This window comes from Anabrus simplex, chromosome 3, assembly GCF_040414725.1.
Source record: "Anabrus simplex isolate iqAnaSimp1 chromosome 3, ASM4041472v1, whole genome shotgun sequence".
NCBI lineage: Eukaryota > Metazoa > Arthropoda > Insecta > Orthoptera > Tettigoniidae > Anabrus > Anabrus simplex.
In genome coordinates this window covers 274,160,717-274,184,398 of record NC_090267.1, presented here as the reverse complement: position 1 = coordinate 274,184,398, position 23,682 = coordinate 274,160,717, and the positions used below count along the sequence as shown (strand labels likewise).

Below are 23,682 nucleotides of genomic sequence, written 5' to 3'. Positions count from 1 at the left end.
GAAGCCTCCCTAGTATTCACCTAATTGTCGCTCTAGTTTTTTTTTTTACCATATAGGATTCTGAAGAGAATCTGGTATGTATGTCCAAGAGAGAGATACTTTTGTAGTTAACTCCATTGCTTTTATCTCCTTTTGTGTGGAGCGGGTGGATTATAGCCAGGTTCCAATAGTCGATTAATTTTTCTGTTACCTAGATTGTTATTAGAAACGTGAAGGGAGGTCCAAGCAGTGTCGCGTGCATATTTCCACATTTCTGTGGAAACTTTGTCTTTTCCGCAGGCCTTGTAATTCTTCAACTTGTTAAATGCTGCCTCCAACTCGTGGGCTGTTAGGGGGTTTGTGGTTTAGGTTTAGTCTTTATTGGAGTCTTTGTGTTAATTTTAAAAAGTTCCTTGGGTTCTTCTCTGTTTAAAAGTTTATTGAACGCTTTTGCCATGATTTCGGCATTTTCCTTGTTACTGTGCACCATTTTTCCATCCTTACTTTACAGCATTAACATCGGGGTGAGGGTCATATTTCTGCAGTCGCCTTCCAAAAGTTTTGTATAAGTCTCTAGAATTTTTTTCTCTTTTCTTTTTTGTGTCATTTTCTTCTGCTGATCAGTAAATCTTTCTGAGATTGTCTCTTGATTTGCTTGATAATTAGGGTTGAAGGCATTTTGTTCTGTTTTGTGAGTTTGAAATTTTAACCTTGCCTGGTGTCTTTCTTCATGAATTTTATTACATTCTGAAGTCCACCAGGCATGTCTTTTACATGGGTTTAAAGGGGCTAAATTTTTAGCTTGTTTGAGAATAGTATCAGTTCTCTCGAATTATCCATTAATTTTATGGTTCATGTAGTTTTTTTGATGAATATATTTTCTGATTAATTGGTGTGGGTCATAATTCCTCTTTTCTTTGTTGAATTTCAGATTATTATTATTATTATTACTCTTGAGAAATATGAATTTAATTTTGATTTTGACTGCATAATGGTCTGAACCAGTATCTTCCTCTTAATATACATTTCTCTGTGAAAGTATTTGTCCATGCTGACGTGATCCAGCTACCATTCCCCTTTTTTCCAATCAGGATGTTTCAAAGTTTTAAGTTTCTTTGGCCTCCTTTTGAAGTACAGTAAATCCTCAGTTAACCGTTCTGCAGATTATACGTCGTCCAAAAAAATAATCCGTATTTTTTTAAAGCAGTGTTCAGTCACTCCAAAACTGAATGAGCATACTCTTAATGTCAGTAATAATGTTATTGGTTTTATGTCCTAACTACCTTGGCAGTTTTTGGAGATGCCGAGGTGCCAAAATGTTGTCTTGCAGGAGTTCTTTTATGTGTCAGTAAATCTACCGACACGCAACTGACGTATTTGAGCACCTTCAAATAGCACCGGATTGAGCCAGGATCAAACCTGCCAAGTTGGGGTCACAAGGCTAGCCCCTCAACCATCTGAGCCACTCGGCCTGGCTCTTCATGTGAAGATATCTTGATACAGCCTTCTGTTTTGGAGCGACTGTCCATTGACTCTCTGACTCATGGGTCCATGATTATAACATAACTATTGTACATACGCATGCGTTGATCGGCAATTGACATTGAAAACATGACTTCATACATTTTTTACTACATAATTTTATGTTGTGTCAAATTATTTAGCTTTCAGCTCTTATGAAAGAGAGTGATGCTATTCAAATTCAACAGTCACATACTTTATTATCAATTCCAGTATTGACAAATGATGTAATATGCCCTGTCCCTACCCGCAGAGCATAGAGTATGCTGGTCATTTCTACTTATTTTGATAGCACGTAACATCTCCGAGTATGGTATGTAACTTTTGTCTTGTTCTCTGTCAAGGTTAAATATTTTCACCACTTGGCTACTGTATCGTAAATATTTCGCAATGCTCAGGAATCAGAAACCGGCCTACCGGTCTGTCATAGTCAACCTCTGCTATTTATAGACAGGCTACATCCTGTCGTGCAAAGCAAGGCAAGGTGAGTGCGACTGATAAATATTTATTTTCTGTTCTAACAGCTGAAAAGTGTCGACTTCGAAATCTACAGCAAAGAGAAAATGTTTAGTTTTAACCATTGATAATAAAGCCAATATAATGGAAGGGTTAAAGAAAGATGAACTGGTCTCAAATTTAGCATCAGAGTTCGGTGTTGGTGTGACACTGTGGGACCTAATGAAGAATAAAACAAAGTGTTGCGGTTTGCGATGAGTTCTGACAGTTCGCATGGACTCGCTAAAAGAAAAACAATGAAAGCATGATCTTTAAAAGAACTGGATGCTGCGTTATTCACGTAGTTTCAGTAAAAGCGAGGTGAAGATGTAACTATTAGTGCTCCTTTGATAACCAAGCAAGCACAAAGTTTCATGAAAAGATCGGGCTCCCAGGGTCCTCACCAGTATCTAACGGTTGGCTACAGAGATTTATGGACAGACATGGCATTCAAGAATTAAAACATCGAGTTTGGTGTTGGTGTGACACTGTGGGACCTAATGAAGAATAAAAACAAAGTGGTGACAGCAGTGCAGCAGATAATTTTAGATAAGAATTTAAGTGCATAATTGGAAGACACAAATTCGTTCCAATTCAAGTGCAGAATGCCAAAGAAACTGGACTTTATTGGAAGTGCTTACCCAGTAAAACACTAGCAGCTGCTGAAGAGAAATTCGCTCCTGGTCGCAAATCTAGTAAAGAGTGTGTTACCATCTTATGCTGTGCGAACGCTAGTCGCGACCATAAATTAAAATTAGCTGTTGTTGGTAAAGCAAAAAAATCATATTCTTTCAAAGGAACAGTGATGAAATATTTTCTAGTAGATTATTATCATAACAAATCTGCATGGATGACACGCATTATTTTCAGGACTTGGTTCCATAATTAGTTCGTTCGGCGGATTTGAGATTTCTTGGCTTCCAAAGGCTTGCCATCAAAGGTCATTCTTTTTCTTGATAATGCACCCTCTCACCCTATTGATATAGAGTTGAAATCAGAGGACATAAAAATTTTTGTTTCCTATTTGCTGCCTAATATAACATGATTAATTCAGCCAGTGGACCAAGGCATAATCATAACTTTCAAGGCGCATTATAAATGGGAAATTCTAGGCCTCTTACTTTCTGAAGAAACATCGATGGTTGAGTTCTGAAAAAAACAAAAAATCTTAAAGAAGCACTTTATCTTGCCCAGAAATCATGGGATCTAGTAACTGCTCAGAACATCACCCGATCGTGGAGAAAATTGTATCTTGATGTCAGAGAGCTCGCCGATGATTTTTCTGGGTTCGGTAATGGAAATGAAAATGAAGGACTGATGATCACAGATAACCTGTAAACTATTGAAAATAACATTCATGCTGACGTTGTATTGCCCGGGCATCACATTTTAACTGATGACGAAATAGTAACTAAAAGCGTGAAGGGGAATTCGGCAGTCAGTTGCAAAGTGACGAGTGAAAGTGAGGGGGATGAGGAAGATGAATGCGTCACAAACAATCGTGTACTGCTTCAGACCGCACTGGAGTCAGCTGATAATTTAATCCAGTTCTTGGAGCAAGAGGATGATCCAGATTTTTCAGACATTTTTGTAATTAAAAAGCTCAGAATGAACATAAAGAAGGAAATAAGTTGTAGGAGAGTGCAAAAAAAAGTAATGGATTTTCTTAAAGCAGCTTAAATGACACCAGATAAATTAATTAATTCATGTTCTGCTGGTAATTTACGTGAATATTTAGCATGTATTGTTGCACTGACTACATTCTGGTTTTAAATAGGTTTTCATGCACTGCATTTTAAGGTTATATGGTATGTATGTTATGTACTTTTAATCCATTAAAATTAGTAATATGGATTATCCAGGGGCTTGTTTTTAACCCTTTTCTCCTTCCCGGGCATTAGAACGTATAATCGAGGTTTTACTGTGTGTGGATTTGGAGATGAGGTTGTGCTCTCTACAGAGTTCAACAAATCTTTGGCCATTCCTATTTGTTTATAATAGTTCTGTTCCCCAAGGAAACCTAAACACTAGACACGGTTACCTGAAAAACCATAAAGAATATACAGGGGCATGAAGGAAAAGAAAAGGTTATGCAAAATAGGCCAGTAACAGGTGGAGACCATTTCCCGATTAAATCAGTATTTTTTTTCTCTCTTCCCAGCTGGACATTGAAGTCCTCTAATAAGATCTTAACATTGTTTTTATTTACTTTGTTTTGTTTATTTATTTATTTATTTATTTATTCATTCATTCATTCATTCATTTGCCTTTTATGGCCTTCATTGGACCACTTTAGTCAATTTTATAAAGAGGGTTTTTCAGTTTTCTGTCAGCCTAGTACTTGTTCATTCTCTTGCTCCTTTGAATTCCTAGTGAGAAAATGGTTTGAATTGAAATGTTGATTATTGAAAAAACTTCAAAATTAAACATATGCCACCATTTTATAGATAAAATATAGTTTTTCATATATTATAACAGCAATTTTTGAACAGTATTGTGTAATGAATCTAGAGGTGCCAACTATTACGGATTGTTCGTAATGATTACAGATTTCACTTCGCGATTATGGCATTATGGACAAAGGGGTAATTATTACGGAAAAGCAACATTATCACAATAAAAATTTATAGAAAAAAAAGGAAAGAAGTAAAAAAAAAAAAAAGTTCAGTCCCTTAGAGCATTACTGGTCAACCCTCCTCGTTTCAGTGTTTAGTGGCAACTAAACATATTTGGCGGTTATTTGGTCGTCACTTCCTTTTGTTTCCCGCGAGTGTTGTGAAATCACGGCCAGCTACATATACACTACTCTCTTAGCTAGAATGACGCATCAAGTCGGCCGTGAAGTAGGTTCTACTCCTTGCTCTGCTGTTCTCCAGTGTGCATGTTCGGCTCTCTCTTTGCTGTGTGCATAGACGTGAGTGTATATTTAGCGCGTTTCAATTCTAATTGTCCCAGTCATTGATTCGAAAAGAAGTGATGGGTTTTGTAAAATGAAGCAGAGCAGTGTTACAGAAATATTGAGACGGTTACACAAACGAATGGCCATGCCTACTTGCTTCACGTGTTAGTGAAAACCACATGTTCTGCAGTGTGTGTTCGTGTGATTTCTCTGTGGCTCACGATGGACGAGTTGATTACAGAAGACACATAGAATCCAAGAAACATTACACGTACAGTGAATCAAAATTATGAAACCAGTCTATTTCATCGTTCTTCGTAAAAAGTAATGGAATAGCGGTGACAAATGCTGAATTTGCTGTTCCAATAATTTCTTTTGGAGCATAATATTCCATTATCAGTTTCAGACCAAATATCTCAAAAATATGGTTGTGCAAGAACTAAAACCTCTGCTTTAGTTCATTACACGGCATCTGAGGCAAAAAAGGAAAGAGGTGAACTTCTGCAAATAACGCCTTTTTCTTTGGCTACTGATGGTAGTACGGATTCAAGTGCAGATAAACTTTATCCTATAGTTGTCTCTTTCTTTAATGTTCAGAGAGGCCAAATACTAACTCTTCTGCTGTCATTGTTAGAGAGTACTGACAGCTCTCGTGAGGGAATTTTCTCTGTTATTAATAGTGAACTGTCTTTGGCAATTCCATAGGAAAATTGCATTTCTTTTTCATCTGGCAATGCTTACACAGTGATAGATTCAAATAAAGGTGTTGCCAAATTTGTGAAGGACAGGCATCCTTCTGTTTGTCCCAGGGTGTTCATGTCATCTCATACACATCTGTGCACAAAAAGCAGCAGCCCAATTACCAGTCAATGTAGGGAACTTTTTGGTTGTTATATTACTATCTTGATAAGAGTTCTAAAAGGCAAAACACGTTGAAAGTATATCAGGCTGTTTGTGGCACAGAGGGTCACAAAATTTTGAAATATGTTAGTACCCGTTGGCTCTCGCTTCTTCAGTCTAATAATAGAGTTTTTGAGCAGTGGGAAGCTTTGACACTCATGTTTTGTAGTGAGCCCCACCATAAAAATGAGAGCACCAAGCACTTTGAAACTATAAAATCTTTCTTACGAGACCCACACACAAAACTGTTTTGCTACTTTCTTCAGAGTACACTTCCTATCTTTAACTCAGTGAATTTATTTCTGCAACAAGATGTTCCAGCCATACATCATCCTAGAAGGAAACTTACTGGTATTTTAACTGACCTATTGGTCAGATTTGTTCAGCCATGTTCTATGCCGTCAGAATCTATCTCCCTTTTGAGTGTTGAATTCAAGAGGAGGAAATACCAGAAAGCCAATGAGGACTCGGCAATTGGAGCAAAAACCAGGGCATACTTGAAAGATCATGACTGTGATGAAGAGATGTTTTATAATTCTGTAAGAGAGTTTTATATGGCAGCTTGCAGTTACATTATCACGAAATTTCCACTTGATGACGAATTTCTTCATCATGCCGAAGTTGTAGACATCTCTTTCAGAATGAAGATTTCCTACTCATCTCTTAAATATTTTGTTCGAAGAGTCCCAAGTTCGGTCAAGGAAAGTGAACATGACAAACTTGAAGAAGAATTTGCAGTTTACCAGTGTGATACTTTCCCTAAATATATTGTACATGGACCTAACATTGATGTCAACTGGGTCAACATTGCAGAGCTTAAAAATGAAAGTGGACAAATTATCAAACCTTAAGTAGTGTTGTATTTGCAGTATTAAGTGTGCCTCACAGTAACTCTCTCATAGAACAATTTTTCAGTGTTGTGTGGAAAACGAGACAGAATTCAGGCCTACATTAAGTACATCTACACTGGAATCGCTTATGGTTCTGAAGACAAAAGTGTCATCTCAGGGGGAAGTATGTTTCAAGATAACTTACACTGAAAAGCAGCTGCTGGGTGCGAAACAAGCTACAAATATTTTTTATCACAGAACTAACAGGTAATGAGCAAATTTTATTGTGTAATATGATATACTTCAGAATAGATTTCTGTTGCAAAGGGCAAATGGTGTGCTTTGGGTTTGACTCATAAACGTTTTAAGGGGGGCGGTGCGCGAGTTAAAAATGGGATTGCTGAGAACCCACTTCAAAGGTTGGCACCTCTGTGAATCTCTTAATAATTATCTTTCATCATTTTCTCTTTATATTAAGATTTTAATGTTAGTAATATATGAAGTGTAGGCCTACCATTGAAGTTTTATTTGAGGATATTTGGGTATTTACTTTGTGGTTTTTTTCTTTGTTGTTGTTAAAGGATCCACCAGACTGGACTGAGATACTGAACCACTTCCGTGGATCAGAATTGCAGAATTATTTTACCAAGATCTTGGAAGATGATCTTAAGGCATTGATTAAACCACAGTATGTTGACCAGATCCCAAAAGCCATCAAGGGTACTGTGCAGCAATTACTTGACAAGAAAGATGAACGAAAAAATCAGAATGAAATATGTGATCTCTTAGGTAAAAATGTGTATTTTGTTGACATATTAAGAATTGGTTTAAGCCTGCAATACCTCAAACCATGCCATTATAATGAAACTGGAATTTTAGTCAGTTGTTTTTGTTACCGTGATATATTGTGGAACGCAGAGGTAAGGAAGCATGTGGGGTGAATGGCTGGACAAGTAACTGTCAAAGTAACAATTTACTTTAACAAAAATAGGAAATTTTATTTCTTTCCTTTCTTAAGATTTGGAGAGTGTAATTTAATGATATAACAAGAAACAGTTGAAATATTACTTGCTGATATTCACATTAAACAACAAGCTCGTCAGCTCCAACAATGCATTGGACCAAGAAGTCCTTAATCAGGTTCAGTTTTAATCAGGAGAAACCCCCAGCATAATTGCTCCTAACAGGTACAACAATATGAAAGAGCATAATTATTCCTAACAGGTACAGTATTATAGAGTCTGGGCTCCAAAATACATAGAGGCTATTTACGTTTTCAATTACCATGGTAACCCCTACGGTGACCCCACTTCATAGTGTTCATACACAGGTTGGCCCATGGTGAGCTTATCAATTACAAAGTTTCACAACCTGGAAAGTACTGTTCCCCAAGGGAACCTAAACGTAGGCACGGTTACCCGAAAAACCATGAAGAATATACAGGGGCATGAAGGAAAAGAACAGGTTATGCAAAACATGCCAGTAACAAAAGACAAGGAGGTGAAACACCAGCACGCCTGAGAAGAATGTTCAGGATAAAACAAGAATCTAAGTGGGCTTCACGCCTAATGACACGGAGTCAAATCCCATGCTAACATGGGTGACTAAAGGGGAACGTTTAAAGGCCGAGACAAATTTCCAAAGTTTAGATGTTGAAAACTTCAGTCACCCAGCTCAAAAGTAGAAGGGGAGAGTTGTTTCATGTAGCTGTGAGCTTGCAGCCGCGAGACGGGGGGGGGGGTTCGAAACCCACATCAGCAGCCCTGAATATATCTTTCCTTGGTATCCGAGTTTCACACCAGGCAAATTCTGGTGCTGTGCCTCAATGAAGACAATGGACACTTCCTTGATAGTCATAGCTCTTTCCTCTCCGATCGTCGCTACAAGATCCGAGGTCACCACTCGTGCTCCCTTACATTAAATATTTTCCCAGTAGGGAATTTAAATTGAGTTTGAAGACTGCGCAGAAGGTCCTCCTACATTTCAACCCAAAATAAAGAAAAAATTACATATTAGATTTTAAGGAAAACTGCTGAAATCTTTCCCTCAAAACACACGCCGGCACAATGACATTACCTGTTAGCTTTGGATCTTCTTCTGTGCCCTGCCTCATGGCCCCCTCTTATCTCCGTCAAGTCACACTCTCAAACACCAGAGCAAATCAGACCAGACGGCCCTAAAGCGCTCTCCTTAAATAGATCTGCAGGGGAAAGTTCTAGATTAAATTAAAATTCAGACCGCTGATAGGCTAAATTTCCATACACTCCCCCCTCCTGGGTTTGATCGGCTAACGAACTTAGTTACAGGCATGTGATAGGCAGATTACATTAGAGGAGGAATCAGGTGAAGTGTTGAAAACTTTGGCACATCAAGAAAAAATAGGAAAAAAAAGGTTTACCAACTGAAACAAATTAAATATCTTCTTAAATTAATTTGGGCTTAGCCCACTAGAGATTGCTAGAAAATAGATGGCATAGCCATCTAACCATCGGAGAAGAAAGTTCTCTAAAGTCTTAAAAGTTCTTGGTCACTGTCATAGATGGCCATAGTGGAGAAGGTGCATAGTTTAAATAGCCAGGGAAGGTGTACCCCTGGTACAGTTTTATTCAATTCCTAAATCAGTTTTTGTAATATTACTAGACCTTGCAATTTTAGACATGAAAAATCAAGCTTGGTGTCTAAAATTGACTGCAAAATATGTTAAGTTAGCCACTAAAAATAGGCCTAAAATATCACAATAGAAATTCATTTTTACAGCAAAAACTAGAGAGCTGCAAAGCTGAGCATATAGCTGATACATACTCAACCGATCAGGGAGCAACCAGCAAGGTTACAGATGCAGCCAAATATTCAAACTTCCAGCAGTTACCCCTGCTGTCTTGGAAGTTGTGTAGATATCAGCAGGCACAGGAACATTTCTCCCCTATAAATCTGAACGACACAAGCAGGAAATTCATGTTTCGACTTTCAAAGTAGATTATGTAAGTTTTTTACGCAGTGGGTGCTAAAACACAGTCATATTTTGTATTGTTTCTTACCTGAATTTACAAATTTGCTCTAATGCAAACATTCTTTAATCGGTCATGTATGTAGTCTGCACAACACAAAAGTTGTGCATGCTGCCTATGGCATGTAGCCTTCATATTGGTTGGCAATTGAAGCTTTATCAACTGGTTAGTGCAAGAATCCAGCGTAATTATTATAGTTTTATTAATATTAGTACAGTAAAACCTCGGTGCATCGTTTTTCAAGGGGAGGGGGAAAATGACGATGGATGCGGGAAAACAATAAATGTGGGTGACATAAAAATTGGGGGAAAGCAAAATAATAAAATATGGGTACTGTATTTGGTCATTTTTCGTCATGTAAATATAATAATAATAATAATAATAATAATAATAATAATGATGATGATGATGATTGCATGTGGCCTCCGAAGCCGGGTTCAGATCTTTTGAGTTGTCGCGTGATAGGCGATCTACGCGCTTACGAAAATGTGGCTCTACCTAAGATGAATCCTTATGCGTAAGTCGGTGCACACACACAGCCCCTGAACTGTCGGAATTAACCAACGAAAATTAAAATCCCCAACCCGATCACGACCTCTTGAACTGAAGGCCATCACGTGCTAACCATTTCACCATAGAGCCAGACATGCTTATACTATACATTACAGTATCAAACCATTGCAATCATGATATACACAATGAAAATAAAAAGCATGACTTTTATGTCGTTTCATTTCACTGTTCCTTACATCTCGTAGTAATTGGAAAATCTTCTCAAGGTCAGTTCTCTTATTGCAAATTAATCATATACGTGGATATTACGGCGATAACCTGTATTTTGGTAAAGATTCTGTAGACCCTTCGCGATCGATAGGTTAGAGATCTCGCATGGCGCGGCTCTTACATGATCCTTGGCTCAGACTATGTCACAGAGGTTAGAAATTCAACATGGCGTGCCTTGGACAATGTCACAGCGGGCTAAGTGATGCTGCCAACTTAGGAATTAGTTTCAAGACCAGGCTTGTGAAAAGATTATTGGTCTGGATTGGTTAGGTCCAGCTTGTAACAAGACAACTGGGCAGGGGGCAACAAAGTGGTCAACAGGAACAGGCCTCGAGCATCCTACACACATTACAATATACGACGCGATTAATAACCCTGTGACTAATTAAAACGTACCGACGTACGCCGTGACTATAGGTAGGCCGGCGTAAGGTTGCACATGATGCGCACAATGTTGGTCACACTGCAGTGGCGCACGAAGCGATGTTGCCGCCGCAAGAACAGCTGATTGCATGCCACGTGAGTGTTTAAAAACATGGAAGAAATGCTTTTCATGTCATCGTGATGATACACAATACAAATTAAATCGGCCGACAAAAATCGAACTTTCAACACACCGATCAAGTTGACAATAAAATATTTCATCACACAACATGATACGAGATAAATATACTACGAAGTTCTTATCGCGATGTTAGAAAATACGGAAGAAATCGGCCGACAAGAATCTCACTTTAAATACACCAATAAATGTTAGAATAATATACACCGGTGCTAACACAAAAGGTTTAAAGTAAAATCTATAAAATTTACGAAAATTCAGAAACCTTATTTTCATACCTGATTCACATAGGTAGAGGCTCGATACCCTCCATATAACTGCCATCACTACCGTCGCCTTCGTTGTCATTATCGTCTAGGCAGATCATCAACTCCTGACAGTCTGTATTGTCATTGCCGAGTTAATCAGTGTTGTGACGTGGCTAATTTTCTTCATCCACAAAGCCGCATCCATTCAAGCAATACTCTCCCGGAACATTCCTTCCACTTCAGTAATTGTGAAGGACTTGTTATTAGTGCGTACGAAATGTTTTAATTCACCCCATACCGTACCATCTCAACGAGGTTGAAGTGACAGTGGTACGGCGGCAACCTAATAACCTCATACCCTTGTTCCTTCGCAACCTCGTTGACTAATTTAGACATGCACATATGCACTGTGATATTTCTTTACTGCAGCCATTCCACCAACAGTTCTTTATGGGCGCTCGAATTAGGGGTCTTGTCCATTATTACGGAGTGGTAAGGTGCATTGTCCATAACCATATCCTTTAATAATGAAATTTATAACCTTGTCCATAACAGTGACAGAAGGGACTTTGAGCTGTAATAATCGTACACGTGTCTTCGTATTGATTCAGCCTAGAAAGAGTAATTCCTGTTACAGGAGATAGCTTAATTAGTTTCTTTCCCGGAGTGCTGCGAAACAAGTCCCTACTATCATCCCCATTTCCTCTAGTGCTAAGTTCCCCAGTCCCTTTTCCCTTTTGTTCTTGGAGGCGAACACCTGTCTAACAGTATGCTTTGAAAGCCCTAATGTTTGATATATGTGTTCCACAACTTGATCTGCAGGAACAGAGAGGCGGCTATACAAGCATACAAATTTCCTCTCCCTTTCGTAAAACTCACAAGTTCTCCACACTAATTCTAATGCCTGACTATTAAGGGCCACTCCGTGGCGCAAAGGATTATCACCCGCGGTTCATGACTATGTTGTCGTTTGCGTGACATCGCACTGCATTCATTAAAATAAGATTTCACAATTATCTCACAAAGAAAACAAAACTTTCATAAACACGCGAATCACACGTGACCACGTGATAGCGGCGACAGACAAAACGGCAACACTTCAATACGGTTGTCAAGCTAGTTATAGATGGCACCACTATACTATCCATATTGCCAACAACAATGAACTGAACATAGTTCGTATTTATTTTGTGGCTCGCTTAAACCTTATAATATTTTTTAAATGCTCGTATTTGTGTAAGCAAATAACGTATTATAAGCACTATATGGAATTAAATACGAATTAACATGAATAAAATGCGTAACTGTGTCTGACATAAAAATTGTAGATTGGTGATTCTGATTGACGGGCGATGTTCTTCATTTCATTTTTATAGTGGTGCCGACATGAATTACAACTGTCAAGTGCAAACTCGTGTCGGCCCACCTATATTTTAAACTGCGCGATTTTCTCATTTTCAACGAAGCTGGCAGCCCTAGTCAGCCAATAGCAACACAGAAATTGGTGGGAGATTTGAGTTTTACAGTGCCTCCATTTTAATTCTTGTAAATAAGATTACTTCTAGGGGCCAGTCAGTGGGTCAAGGAGAAGCGTTGGCGCCAGGAGGCTCATAGTGAGGTTATGCATGAATAACCTGTGCACAGCACTCCAACCTACAAGATCCTTGCTTAACACTAGCACCTTGTAATCGCTTGTACATTCTCGCGTAACAGGTTGCCTCTGTTATATGCTAGAGTATTCAGCAGTCTCTTTAAATTCAGAAAACTTTTGCGTATATGATCGATCCATGCAGGAAAATTGTGGCTGAGGACAAGTACTTTTTGACAATTGATGCAATAAAACAATCGTTCGAGGAACGATAGATGCAGGGAAATTTAACACTGATTTATATGGAATATTTTTGGGACCAAATAAATTGAACAATGGATACGGGAAAACAACAGTTCCAGGAACGTTGCATCAAGGTTCTGCTGTAGTACAGTGGAAGATTAGTGGTGGTTGCTATGGATATTTGTAAGCAAGTCATTTATTTTCTTTGAAGAATGAAGTTTTTTATGGTGAGTATTTTAAATTGTCAAATTCTGCATATTTCATATCTACCTAATTTACTATGAAGAAGAACTTTATATGATAACTTTTGTTATTACTATCAAATATGCAATATTAACTACATTTTTTAAACGTTCATATTGAGTTTATACCCTTCAGATGGTATCTGTGATAAATTTGTCTAATGTATTGGTTATCATCTTTGCCTTCGGGTGTGACTAGCCTACTGTATTAAACTTATTAAAAACTATTTAAAATAGTATTGTGTGTTGAATCCGCCTTGTCAATACACTTTTTATTAAACTATTTATTCATCGTACATGTTTCGAAAACAGTATACATTCTCTTCACCGTATTAGCCTTAAGAAAGTGTTGAAGTGAATAATGACGCAGGCTAGGGTTTACCCCAGAAACAACGCCCATCGCTTGTGTCTCCTGGGGAGGTGCAAAAAGTGGGCAACTGGAGAACAAAATAAGTGAACTTCACACACACATTGTTGCAGTGAATACCCTTACACTAATGGGAACAATTGAAGAACTAATTGCAAAGGGCTGAAACATGCTCGTTTAGCATGTTCATAACATGTAAGTTTTCCTGTGATTGCTAAGAGTTTTAATCAACTCTTGTTTGATTTCACTTAGCTATTTCCCAAACTGTAACACAGAGGGCAGCACCCCTGCTTTGAAAACGGATGGTCCTTCTTTCCGCGATTCTTTGACTTCATCTCCTTTACTTGATGTGTTTGTTGTGGTTGTGACCAGAGGAAAAAGAAAGATGGAGTCGCCTCTGATCGGGGTAGCTTTTCTTAATTACCGTTGGGCGTTTATGAGGTTTCTGCCTGTTCTCATATTCCCTTTTTTAATTTACCAACTTTAACTGCAGGTAATGTGAGCTGTGTTTTCGTTCTTATTTATGGCTATTTCAAGTGCCTTGTAACCGCGACTGATTGGTATACATCTTTGCCCCGTCAAATGAATGGGATGTGTGCTTGAGGGCATTATTGTGGTGATGGTGATGAGGTAACTGGGTCACTGCGAGAATTCTGACTATGTGCACGGTTTTGTGTTATTATTTTTTGCCACCAAAAGTAACTATGCTCCGAGTGTCGGCAAGGAGATGGGTTCGACCCGTACCCGATGCGTGAGTTGATGGGGCTCGTACGCGGGCCACGAGTTCATATCGTCCTGTTTATTATATATTTACGTTGTGCACATTACTACGTCGTGTCTGGGAGCTTACTTATTGCCAGGTGAGTCATTCATCGTGTGTTTGGAATGTGCTTTGAATGAGGTTATTGACCCTATTGTTACCCGATATCGACAATGCCTGAATGTTTGTGTGTATGTGTGAGAGTCAGCGAGGGGTTGAAAAGATGATGTATTGGTCAGTTAATTTACATTCCTTTTCTTATATCCCTGTGTAATTGGTTTTCACTTCGAGTACGGGGTTTATTATTTTATCTTGGTCTATGTTATGACCGTTTTGCTTGTTCATGTGCCGCCATTATTGTTTTATTTTAATTCGGGTGATGTGCACGCCCGTTTGTTTTCTTTGCCTTTCGTGTTACTCTTTGGTACGGAGATGTTCCATCCCCGGCCATCCCGATACCTGCATACCTTCATATCTACCTTTTATTTTGCTCTACTCCGTGATGTTTTGTGATCTTTTGTCCTCGCAATGGTCATTGTTGTTGTGGCTGTAATGATGGTGGAGCCTTGATTAATGCTTGGTAAATATTAAGCGAATTACTTCGCGGAAAGAAAGGACCAACATAAATCCGTGAGGATTGTTTTCCTTTTATGAGATTTCAATGTGATGTGATAGAATTCATTCAAGTGGTGAGCACGTCGTAATTTATTGTTCACCGGGCGAGTTGGCCGTGCGCGTAGAGGCGCGCGGCTGTGAGCTTGCATCCGGGAGATAGTAGGTTCGAATCCCACTATCGGCAGCCCTGAAGATGGTTTTCCGTGGTTTCCCATTTTCACACCAGGCAAATGCTGGGGCTGTACCTTAATTAAGGCCACGGCCGCTTCCTTCCAACTCCTAGGCCTTTCCTATCCCATCGTCGCCATAAGACCTATCTGTGTCGGTGCGACGTAAAGCCCCTAACAAAAAAAAATTTATTGTTCATCTCAATGTTTGAGGTGTGTCGTTCTCGATGACTTACGATTCTAGCTTCGATTAAGCTGAAGGACAAATGTATGTATCCCTTCAGTACTTTATTATTTAATTTTCATTGGTGGCTTCGTTTTATTTTATTTCTTTCTGATATGTTTATATAAATAAACCCTCATTCAATTTTTATTGGAATTTCATTACATTTATTTAGTTACTTCCTCGTCATGCATTATTAATGAGGGCCATCTTCAGTTCGGGGCCGTTATCTGCCTTGTCCTGATCGGGCTCCACGCCCTCGAATCTCCCGTCATGTTTTATGTATATATACAATAATAAAGTTTTATTATGAATTCACCTGTTCAATACATTATAATGTTGTTACATTTAAAATAACTTCATTAGTTAAAAAGTTATATATGGGACATGTTTCGCTCCCTTATAGAACATCATCAGCCAAATCTGAATCTCAAATAATTGTTATTTACGTAAATAAAGACTTAAGAACTATTAGAACATTTTTGACAAACTTAAAACTTATTCTATTAGAAAATCATAAAATATAAAATCTTTGTATACATGGCTTAATTACATGTGCTTAATAGGAAGATACATAAAAATTATGGAAGAGAGAGTACTAAAATATAAAATAAATAATATATATATCATGTCCAAAATCCTAGAAAGACGTGAAGATCAATCTTAGGAGCTAAATTTGAGGATTTTCTTAGCAATGAGATCTGGTAAAAAAGTTATTTATCCCTTGTGGATAAGAGTCTATAAAGATTCAAATTTATCGTCAATTTGTTGGTTGAACTTATAACAGGATAAATGTTGGTCTTCAAGAAATTTAAATGCTTGTTGTCATGTGACCTCGGCGAATGCTGTTGAAAAGATATGTTCTAATAGATGTCAATGACCGTTCGTTGAACTAATGGATTTGATAAGGATGATTGAAAGGGACGTAAATCAACGTTTGTATTGAAAGCTGCTGCTTGGTTATCTTGTTGAATGTCCCTCCAATTGCTGTTTGTCGGTTCGGTATGTGGTCACCACATAACCTCGGACAACACCAAACCGACAAACAGCTATTGGAGGGACATTCAACAAGATAACCAAGCAGCAGCTTTCAATACAAACGTTGATTTACGTCCCTTTCAATCATCCTTATCAAATCCATTAGTTCAACGAACGGTCATTGACATCTATTAGAACATATCTTTTCAACAGCATTCGCCGAGGTCACATGACAACAAGCATTTAAATTTCTTGAAGACCAACATTTATCCTGTTATAAGTTCAAGCAACAAATTGACGATAAATTTGAATCTTTATAGACTCTTATCCACAAGGGATAAATAACTATTTTACCAGATCTCATTGCTAAGAAAATCCTCAAATTTAGCTCCTAAGATTGATCTTCACGTCTTTCTAGGATTTTGGACATGATATATATATTATTTATTTTATATTTTAGTACTCTCTCTTCCATAATTTTTATGTATCTTCCTATTAAGCACATGTAATTAAGCCATGTATACAAAGATTTTATATTTTATGATTTTCTAATAGAATAAGTTTTAAGTTTGTCATAAATGTTCTAATAGTTATTTGAGATTCAGATTTGGCTGATGATGCTCTATAAGGGAGCGAAACATGTCCCATATATAACTTTTTAACTAATGAAGTTATTTTAAATGTAACAACATTATAATGTATTGAACAGGTGGATTCATAATAAAACTTTATTATTGTTTATCAACAGTTTTCAATACGGATTAAAACATGAGATTAGTCACTTGCATGTTTTATGTATTCCGTCATCTATCATTAGCGAGGGAGGGGTATGGTTCAGGGCAGAGGAAGTTAAGACGGGGATATGCACTGCACTGGAGTGGAGAAGTTGAAACAAAAAATGACGTTAGAGTTTTAAGTAGAAATCTGCATGAATTTGCCAAAGGAATACGGATGGCCAGTGATAGAATCCTGAAAATGACCCTTTAATTTGAGGACCACAAAGAGAGAGAATTGGTTCAAGTCTGTGCACCCCACAAAGATAATTGTTGAGAGAAATTAGATTCTTGGAAAAACTGGAAGAAGAAGTAATTGGCAAGAAGATAATACTTACAGGAGATTTTAATGCCCATTGGGGAATGGAAAGGAAGGGAAGAAGTTTTAGGACCTTCTGGGTACAGGAAGAGAAATCAAGAAACTGACCAGCTGATTGACTTTTGTGAAAGAAATGGACTAATTTTTGTTAACACCTGGTTTAGAAAAAAAACTGCTAAGAAGTCACAAGATATTTTTGGGGGCAAAGGAGAACAAGTGATTAATTACTTTCTGGTAGAAATAAGTAATTGCAGAGAACTAATGGATGTAACCATAGTACCTTGAGAAGACTATCATAGACTATTGTTGGCTATGATGAAGATAAAAAAGTCAAGAAGGAAATTAGTGACAAAAAGATAAAAACATGGAAACTGAAAGAACCAGAAGTTAAACAAAATTTTGATGAAAAGATGAAACAGTATATCCCTACAAATGACACTGGCCCTTTGGAAGACGAGAGGACACACTTCAAGGAAGTATTTGTTAAACAGCCAAAAAATATCAGTAGGGTAAAACATCAGGCGGTAAGGTGCCTCTTGGTGGAATGAGAAAATGAAGAAGGCAGTGAAATAAAATAAGCTGGCACGGAAGAAGTGGATGACAAATCAGGAGGAAAGCAGAGATCATTGTAGAGAAATGAAGAAACAGAGCTAAAGGATTGTAAATGAAGAAAAACATAAAAGTTGGAGAGAGCTTAGAAGAAGATGAAATGAAAGAAGCTGCTATATCGCATAGTCAAAAAGAGAAGGAAAGGAAATGGAGAAAGCTCATTAGTAAAGGCTGTAAATGGAGACATCCTTATAAATTGCCATGAGTTTAGGTCCAGATGGAAAATGTATTTTTCTGGACTGCAAAATGGCAGTGGAAGAGAGTAACAAATCGAGATATAAATCAAGAGAAAAGAAAATCAGAACAGATCATGTCACTGGAGATTGAAATAGCACTCTTTAAAACAAGTAAAGAAAAAGCATCAGGAGTAGATGAAGTAACAACAGAAACGATAGAAGTCTCAAACCCTGTGGAAATAATGTGGTTATATTGGATCTTCAGGTTAGTATGGAAGGAGAAGGACCTTCCAGAAGAATGAAAGAAGGGAATAATAGTCCCTCTATTCAAGAAAGAAGATAGAAAGATGTGTGATAATTACAGGGGGACCGGATGAGTTGGCCGTGTGGTTAGGAGCGCGCAGCTGTGAGCTCGCATCTGGGAGGTAGTGGGTTCGAACCCCACTGTCAGCAGCCCTGAAGGTGGGTTTTCTGTGGTTTTCCATTTTTACACCAGGCAAATGCTGGGGCTGTACCTTAATTAAGGCCACGTCCACTTCCGTCCCATACCTAGGCCTTTCCTGTCCCATCGTCACCATAAGACCTATCTGTGTCGGTGCGACGTAAAGCAGCTAGCAAGAAAGAAAAATTACAGGGAAGTCACTTTGATCCCTCATACTGTTAAGGTCTTGGAAAGAATTCTTGAAACGAAGAATAGAAAAGAAGTATAGAAAACCTAAGAGGAGAAACAATATGGCTTCAGGAAAGGGAGTTCTACAGTAGACCTGATCTTTGCCATGTGACATATTGTGGAGAAAAGGTGGGAGTATAGGAAAGAGTTAGTGCTGATGTTGATAGGTTAAGCCTATGGCGAGAGTCCAAGGGGAACTGATGTGGAAGGCTTTAAGAAATAAGATCAACCTAGAAATTATGAGTGAACATAAGGCAATGTAAAAGGACTCAAAGAGCTTTGTCAAGAGAAAGTTGGGCCAGTCAGAATGGTCCAGAGTTGAAGCAGGCCCAGAACAGGGTAGTGTATTGTCACCTATCCTATTTATCATCATAATGGATTAAATCCTCAAGAAAGCTAAAGAAAGATTATCTCGTTGTACAAAGGCATGTTTTTTCCAGATGACATAATATTTTAATCATCAGCATCATCATCAACTCCCCTTTTCCAGTTTATACCAGGTGGGGGGAAATATGGTTCCTCCCCACTTTGCCCTGGCTCTCCACTGTTCCTCGTCCAGCACAGTATTCCAATCCAGCTTCTGTTGTCCTATGCTGTTCTTCAGAGTCCATTCATCATAATCTTGGTCTCCCTCATCCTCTCTTTCCTTTCATCTGTCTTTGCAGTCTTTTTTCTTTCATTCACTTGACATGTCCAAACCACCTCAATCTGTTCTGTTCCAGTTTGTCATGTAGTTTTTGCACATTTAGCTCCTTTTGTATGTCTTCATTTCTCACTTTATTCCTCCTTGTCTTGTGTACCATACACCCCAGGAACTTCATTTCAGCTGCCTGTACTATACTCTCGTCTATGTGTCATTGTCCAGGTTTCTGCTGCATATGTCATTGTAGGTAAGTGATATCCCTTCTATACATTACTTTTTTAGGCTTCATTGGTACATCATTATCCCATACTAATCTCGGTATCTGGTGGTAGAAGATACTCCCCAATTGTATGCTACTAATTTCCATATACAGTCTTCCATTGTCTGTCAGTTCACTTCTCAAATATTTCCAATTCCTTGTCTCCACTTTTGATAACTCATTTTCCTTCTTTACTACATCTACTCATCACCATTGTCTTGCTCTTCTCTACGTTGATACCCCATTGTTCAGTCCTCCTATTCGGTACATTCAGCTGTTGTTGCAGCTCCTCCTCATCCCCCCAGACCACATCATCATCCACAAACACCATTACATTAATTCTTTCCTCGCTATAACCTTCCCATGCTGCCTTTTCGATGTCATCCATCACCATTGTCAACAGTAAAGTTGAAAACATCTTCCCTTGTTTTAGTCCATTGTCAATTCCGAACCATTCTGTTCTACTCATTATTGTCTTTACATAGCTGTAACAGTTATCATATATTGCTTTTATCATTGTTATTAGTTCCTTGCCAAAGCCCCTGTGTATCAGGTTTTCCCAAACTTTTGATCTGGGGATGCTGTCATGTCTTTTCTAAGTCTATAAAAGTCATTACTATATTCTTCCCATATTCCCAGCTCTTTTCCATGATGTCTCAGAATGAAAATGGCTTCTAACTTACTGCTGACTTACTTCTGAATCCAAATTGTTCCTCTTGTAACTGACTTTCCACCTTTTCTCTGATTCTTCTTTCCAGTTTTGGCAACATGGGAGCAGATGGCAATTCCTCTATATTTCTTATCTCCTTTCTTGAATATTGGCGTATAATCCCCTTTTCTCAATCCTCAGGCACTTCCTCCCTCCTCCCCTCTCTCACTCTCTCTCTCTCCATACACACACAAGTATTCTGGAAGTCCACTGGAGTCTCCGCTGGTCCTACAGCCTTGATCGTTGCTGTGGCGCTATTCTCTTCAGTCTTTTGTGTTTTCTATTCCTTCCAAGTTTTCTTCACTTTATCTTTCACTATCATTCCACTGGGCTGATGACCTTGTTGTTAGGCCCCTTTAAACAACAAACATCATACTATTCCACCATGTTGTCTCTTTCTCTCTTACCTTTCCTGATGTTCTGCTACATGTTTTCTCTGCACACCTTACAAATTTGCTCTTAAAATTATTCCATTCCTGTTCAACGTGACTACTGTCATGGAAAAAAGTATAGACACCAGAGTTAATACGTTAATAGAAAGTTTATCCTTTGTCCCAAGATTGCTGAAGGTGAGATGAATAGATCGAATCACAAATGAAGAGATACTGAATCTAACTGGTGAGAGGAGATCGATTTGGCTAAATTTTATGAGAAGAATAGAATGATAGGACACATCTTAAGACACCCAGGACTTGTTCACTTGGTTTTTGAAGGAAGTGTAGGTGGTAAGAACGGTAGAGGTAGACCAAGGTATCAGTATGACAAGCAGATTAGAGCAGATGTAGGATGCAATAGTTACATAGAAATGAAAAGCTTAGCACAGGATAGGGTGGCATGGAGGGCCTGCATCAAACCAGTCTACGGACTGATTACTCAAACAACATACAACAGTAATTAAACTTGAAACTCTGTGCGCGACTTTGACACTTATTCTCCATCATAACACACTAGAAAGGCAAATGGAAGTGAAGGAACTTAAAATAATGAGGAAAATCCTAGGACCAAGAACCAAGGACAGAGTGAAAAGTCGAAGAATCTAATTCATAGGGCACTTAGAAAGAAGGACTCAAATAGACTAATTCACAAAATCCACACATTTTTAAAGCACAAGGCTATCTCGACGAATTGGTACAAACCAAAACTACACGACTGAACATAAATCAGAAAGAACATTCACACGCAGGTTTTCGAGGAAGACTCACCAATACGTGTGGTCAAGACAACGAAAACACACTCACTCGTTGCTTATGGAGAAATGCTGGGCTAAAAGAAAGACTCGGTGCGATGTAAAGCAACTAGCAAAAAAAAAAAAAAAAAAAAAAGACGACTCCTTAATTAAGGCCACGGCCGCTTCCTTCCCACTCCTAGGCCTTCACTATCCCATCGTTGCCATAAGACCTATCTGTGTTGGTGCAACGTAAAGCAAATAGCAAAAGAAAGACTAGAAAATGTTAATTCCGCGTGGTCCTTAGTGACCCATTCGCAAAGAATTTTTCAGTTAAAAAATATGTACAACAACAAAAAATCTGTCCTGGAAATGTAAAACTGCCACTATACAACAGTAATTAAACTTGAAGCTCTGTACACGACTGTGACACCCTCCATCATAACACGCTAGAAAGGCGAATGGGAGTGAAGGAATGTAAAATAATGAGAAGCATGCTAGGACCAAGAACCAATTAATTACATTGTTAACTTATATCTCTGAAGTAACATATCTGTTAATAGAGAACATTATTGTGTCAGCATGGCTTTATGCCCGGCAGGTCTGTCATTACTAACTTGCTGGGTTTTACTCAAAAGATTTACAATGCATTAGACACAAATAGAAGAACCGATGTAATATACATGGATCTAGAAAATGCCTTTGATAAGGTGGACCACAAAATTCTTTTGATAAAGCTGCATCAGTTTGGAGTTTCTAAATTATTACTTCAACTATTAAGTTCCTATTTAAAATATAGGCAGCAATCTGTTTATTTTAAAAGTGAAATTTCACATGATTTTGCAAGTCCTTCAGGTGTGTCACAAGGTTCCAATCTTGGTCCTCTTCTATTTCTCATTATGGTTAATGATTTGCTTGGAATGGTTCATTCCTCTGATTGTTTGTTATTTGCTGACGACATTAAGTTATATAAGACCATATATAAATGCAGTGACGAGAATGATTTGCAACAGGATATTAATGATATTATATTATGGTGTGATAGCAACAAGATTATTCCTAAATGTTAAGAAATGTAAAGTTCTGGTATTTACCAAAAAAAAAAAAAAAGGAATATATAAATCCGACATATTATATTGGTGAAACAACACTTGAAATTGTAATGTCTATTAATGATCTAGGAATTACTTTCGATAGCAAATTAGCTTTTAATAGCCATATTGCAAAAGTAATAGGTCAGTCTAACAAGATGCTTGGTTTTATTATTAGAAATTCCAAATTATTTACTCAACCTGTAGTTATTATTAAGTTGTATATAAGTTTAGTACGAAGCAAGTTAGAATATTCATCGGTGATCTGGGACCCCGTTTATAAGGACCAAACACGTCACATTGAGACTGTACAAAATAAATTTCTAAGATATTTGTATTATAAAACTTTCAATGTGTTTTGTCCATTTAACATTTCAACCCACTATTTAAGAAGTTTGTTCAATTTCACGTCTTTGAAAAACAGGAGAACATTCATTTCGTTACATATATTGAGGAAAATTTTGAATGGAAATATTGACTGTCAAGAATTACTTACCTTCATCCCATTTCATGTACCACAAGTAACATCACGACAGCAAGTATTATTTCACATCCCAAGATCTAGAAGCGTTCATCATTCTAATTCACCACTAGTCAAAACATTATCAGTTTATAATTCTGTTAGTGCACAAGTTGATTTATTTGCTGGCACTAGGTTGTTCAACAAGCAAATAAAGGCCATTTTTTACTAAATCATTAAATTCCTTTTTGCTGAAATGCTAGGTACTCATAAGTTTTTGTTTGTGTTCTTTTTCTACTTGTTTAGTAATTTTCTATGGCTGATGTATAGCCTATATTATTACGTTTTACATTTGTAGTAATAATTTTAAAATGTGTTCTGCTTATTAGTTTTCTTCTGT

At 37.8% G+C, this 23,682-nt stretch overlaps 1 protein-coding gene across 2 annotated transcripts in view; it reads left to right on the top strand.

Moving 5' to 3' along the window:
- Window positions 1-23,682, top strand: part of pix (ATP-binding cassette sub-family E member 1 pix) — a 148,672-nt gene that overhangs the window by 34,420 nt on the left and 90,570 nt on the right. For both annotated transcript variants that reach the window (XM_067143039.2, XM_067143040.2), the window contains exon 4: window positions 7,206-7,413. In XM_067143039.2, coding sequence (XP_066999140.1) covers window positions 7,206-7,413 — 208 coding nt within the window. The remainder of the gene's footprint in view (window positions 1-7,205; window positions 7,414-23,682) is intronic.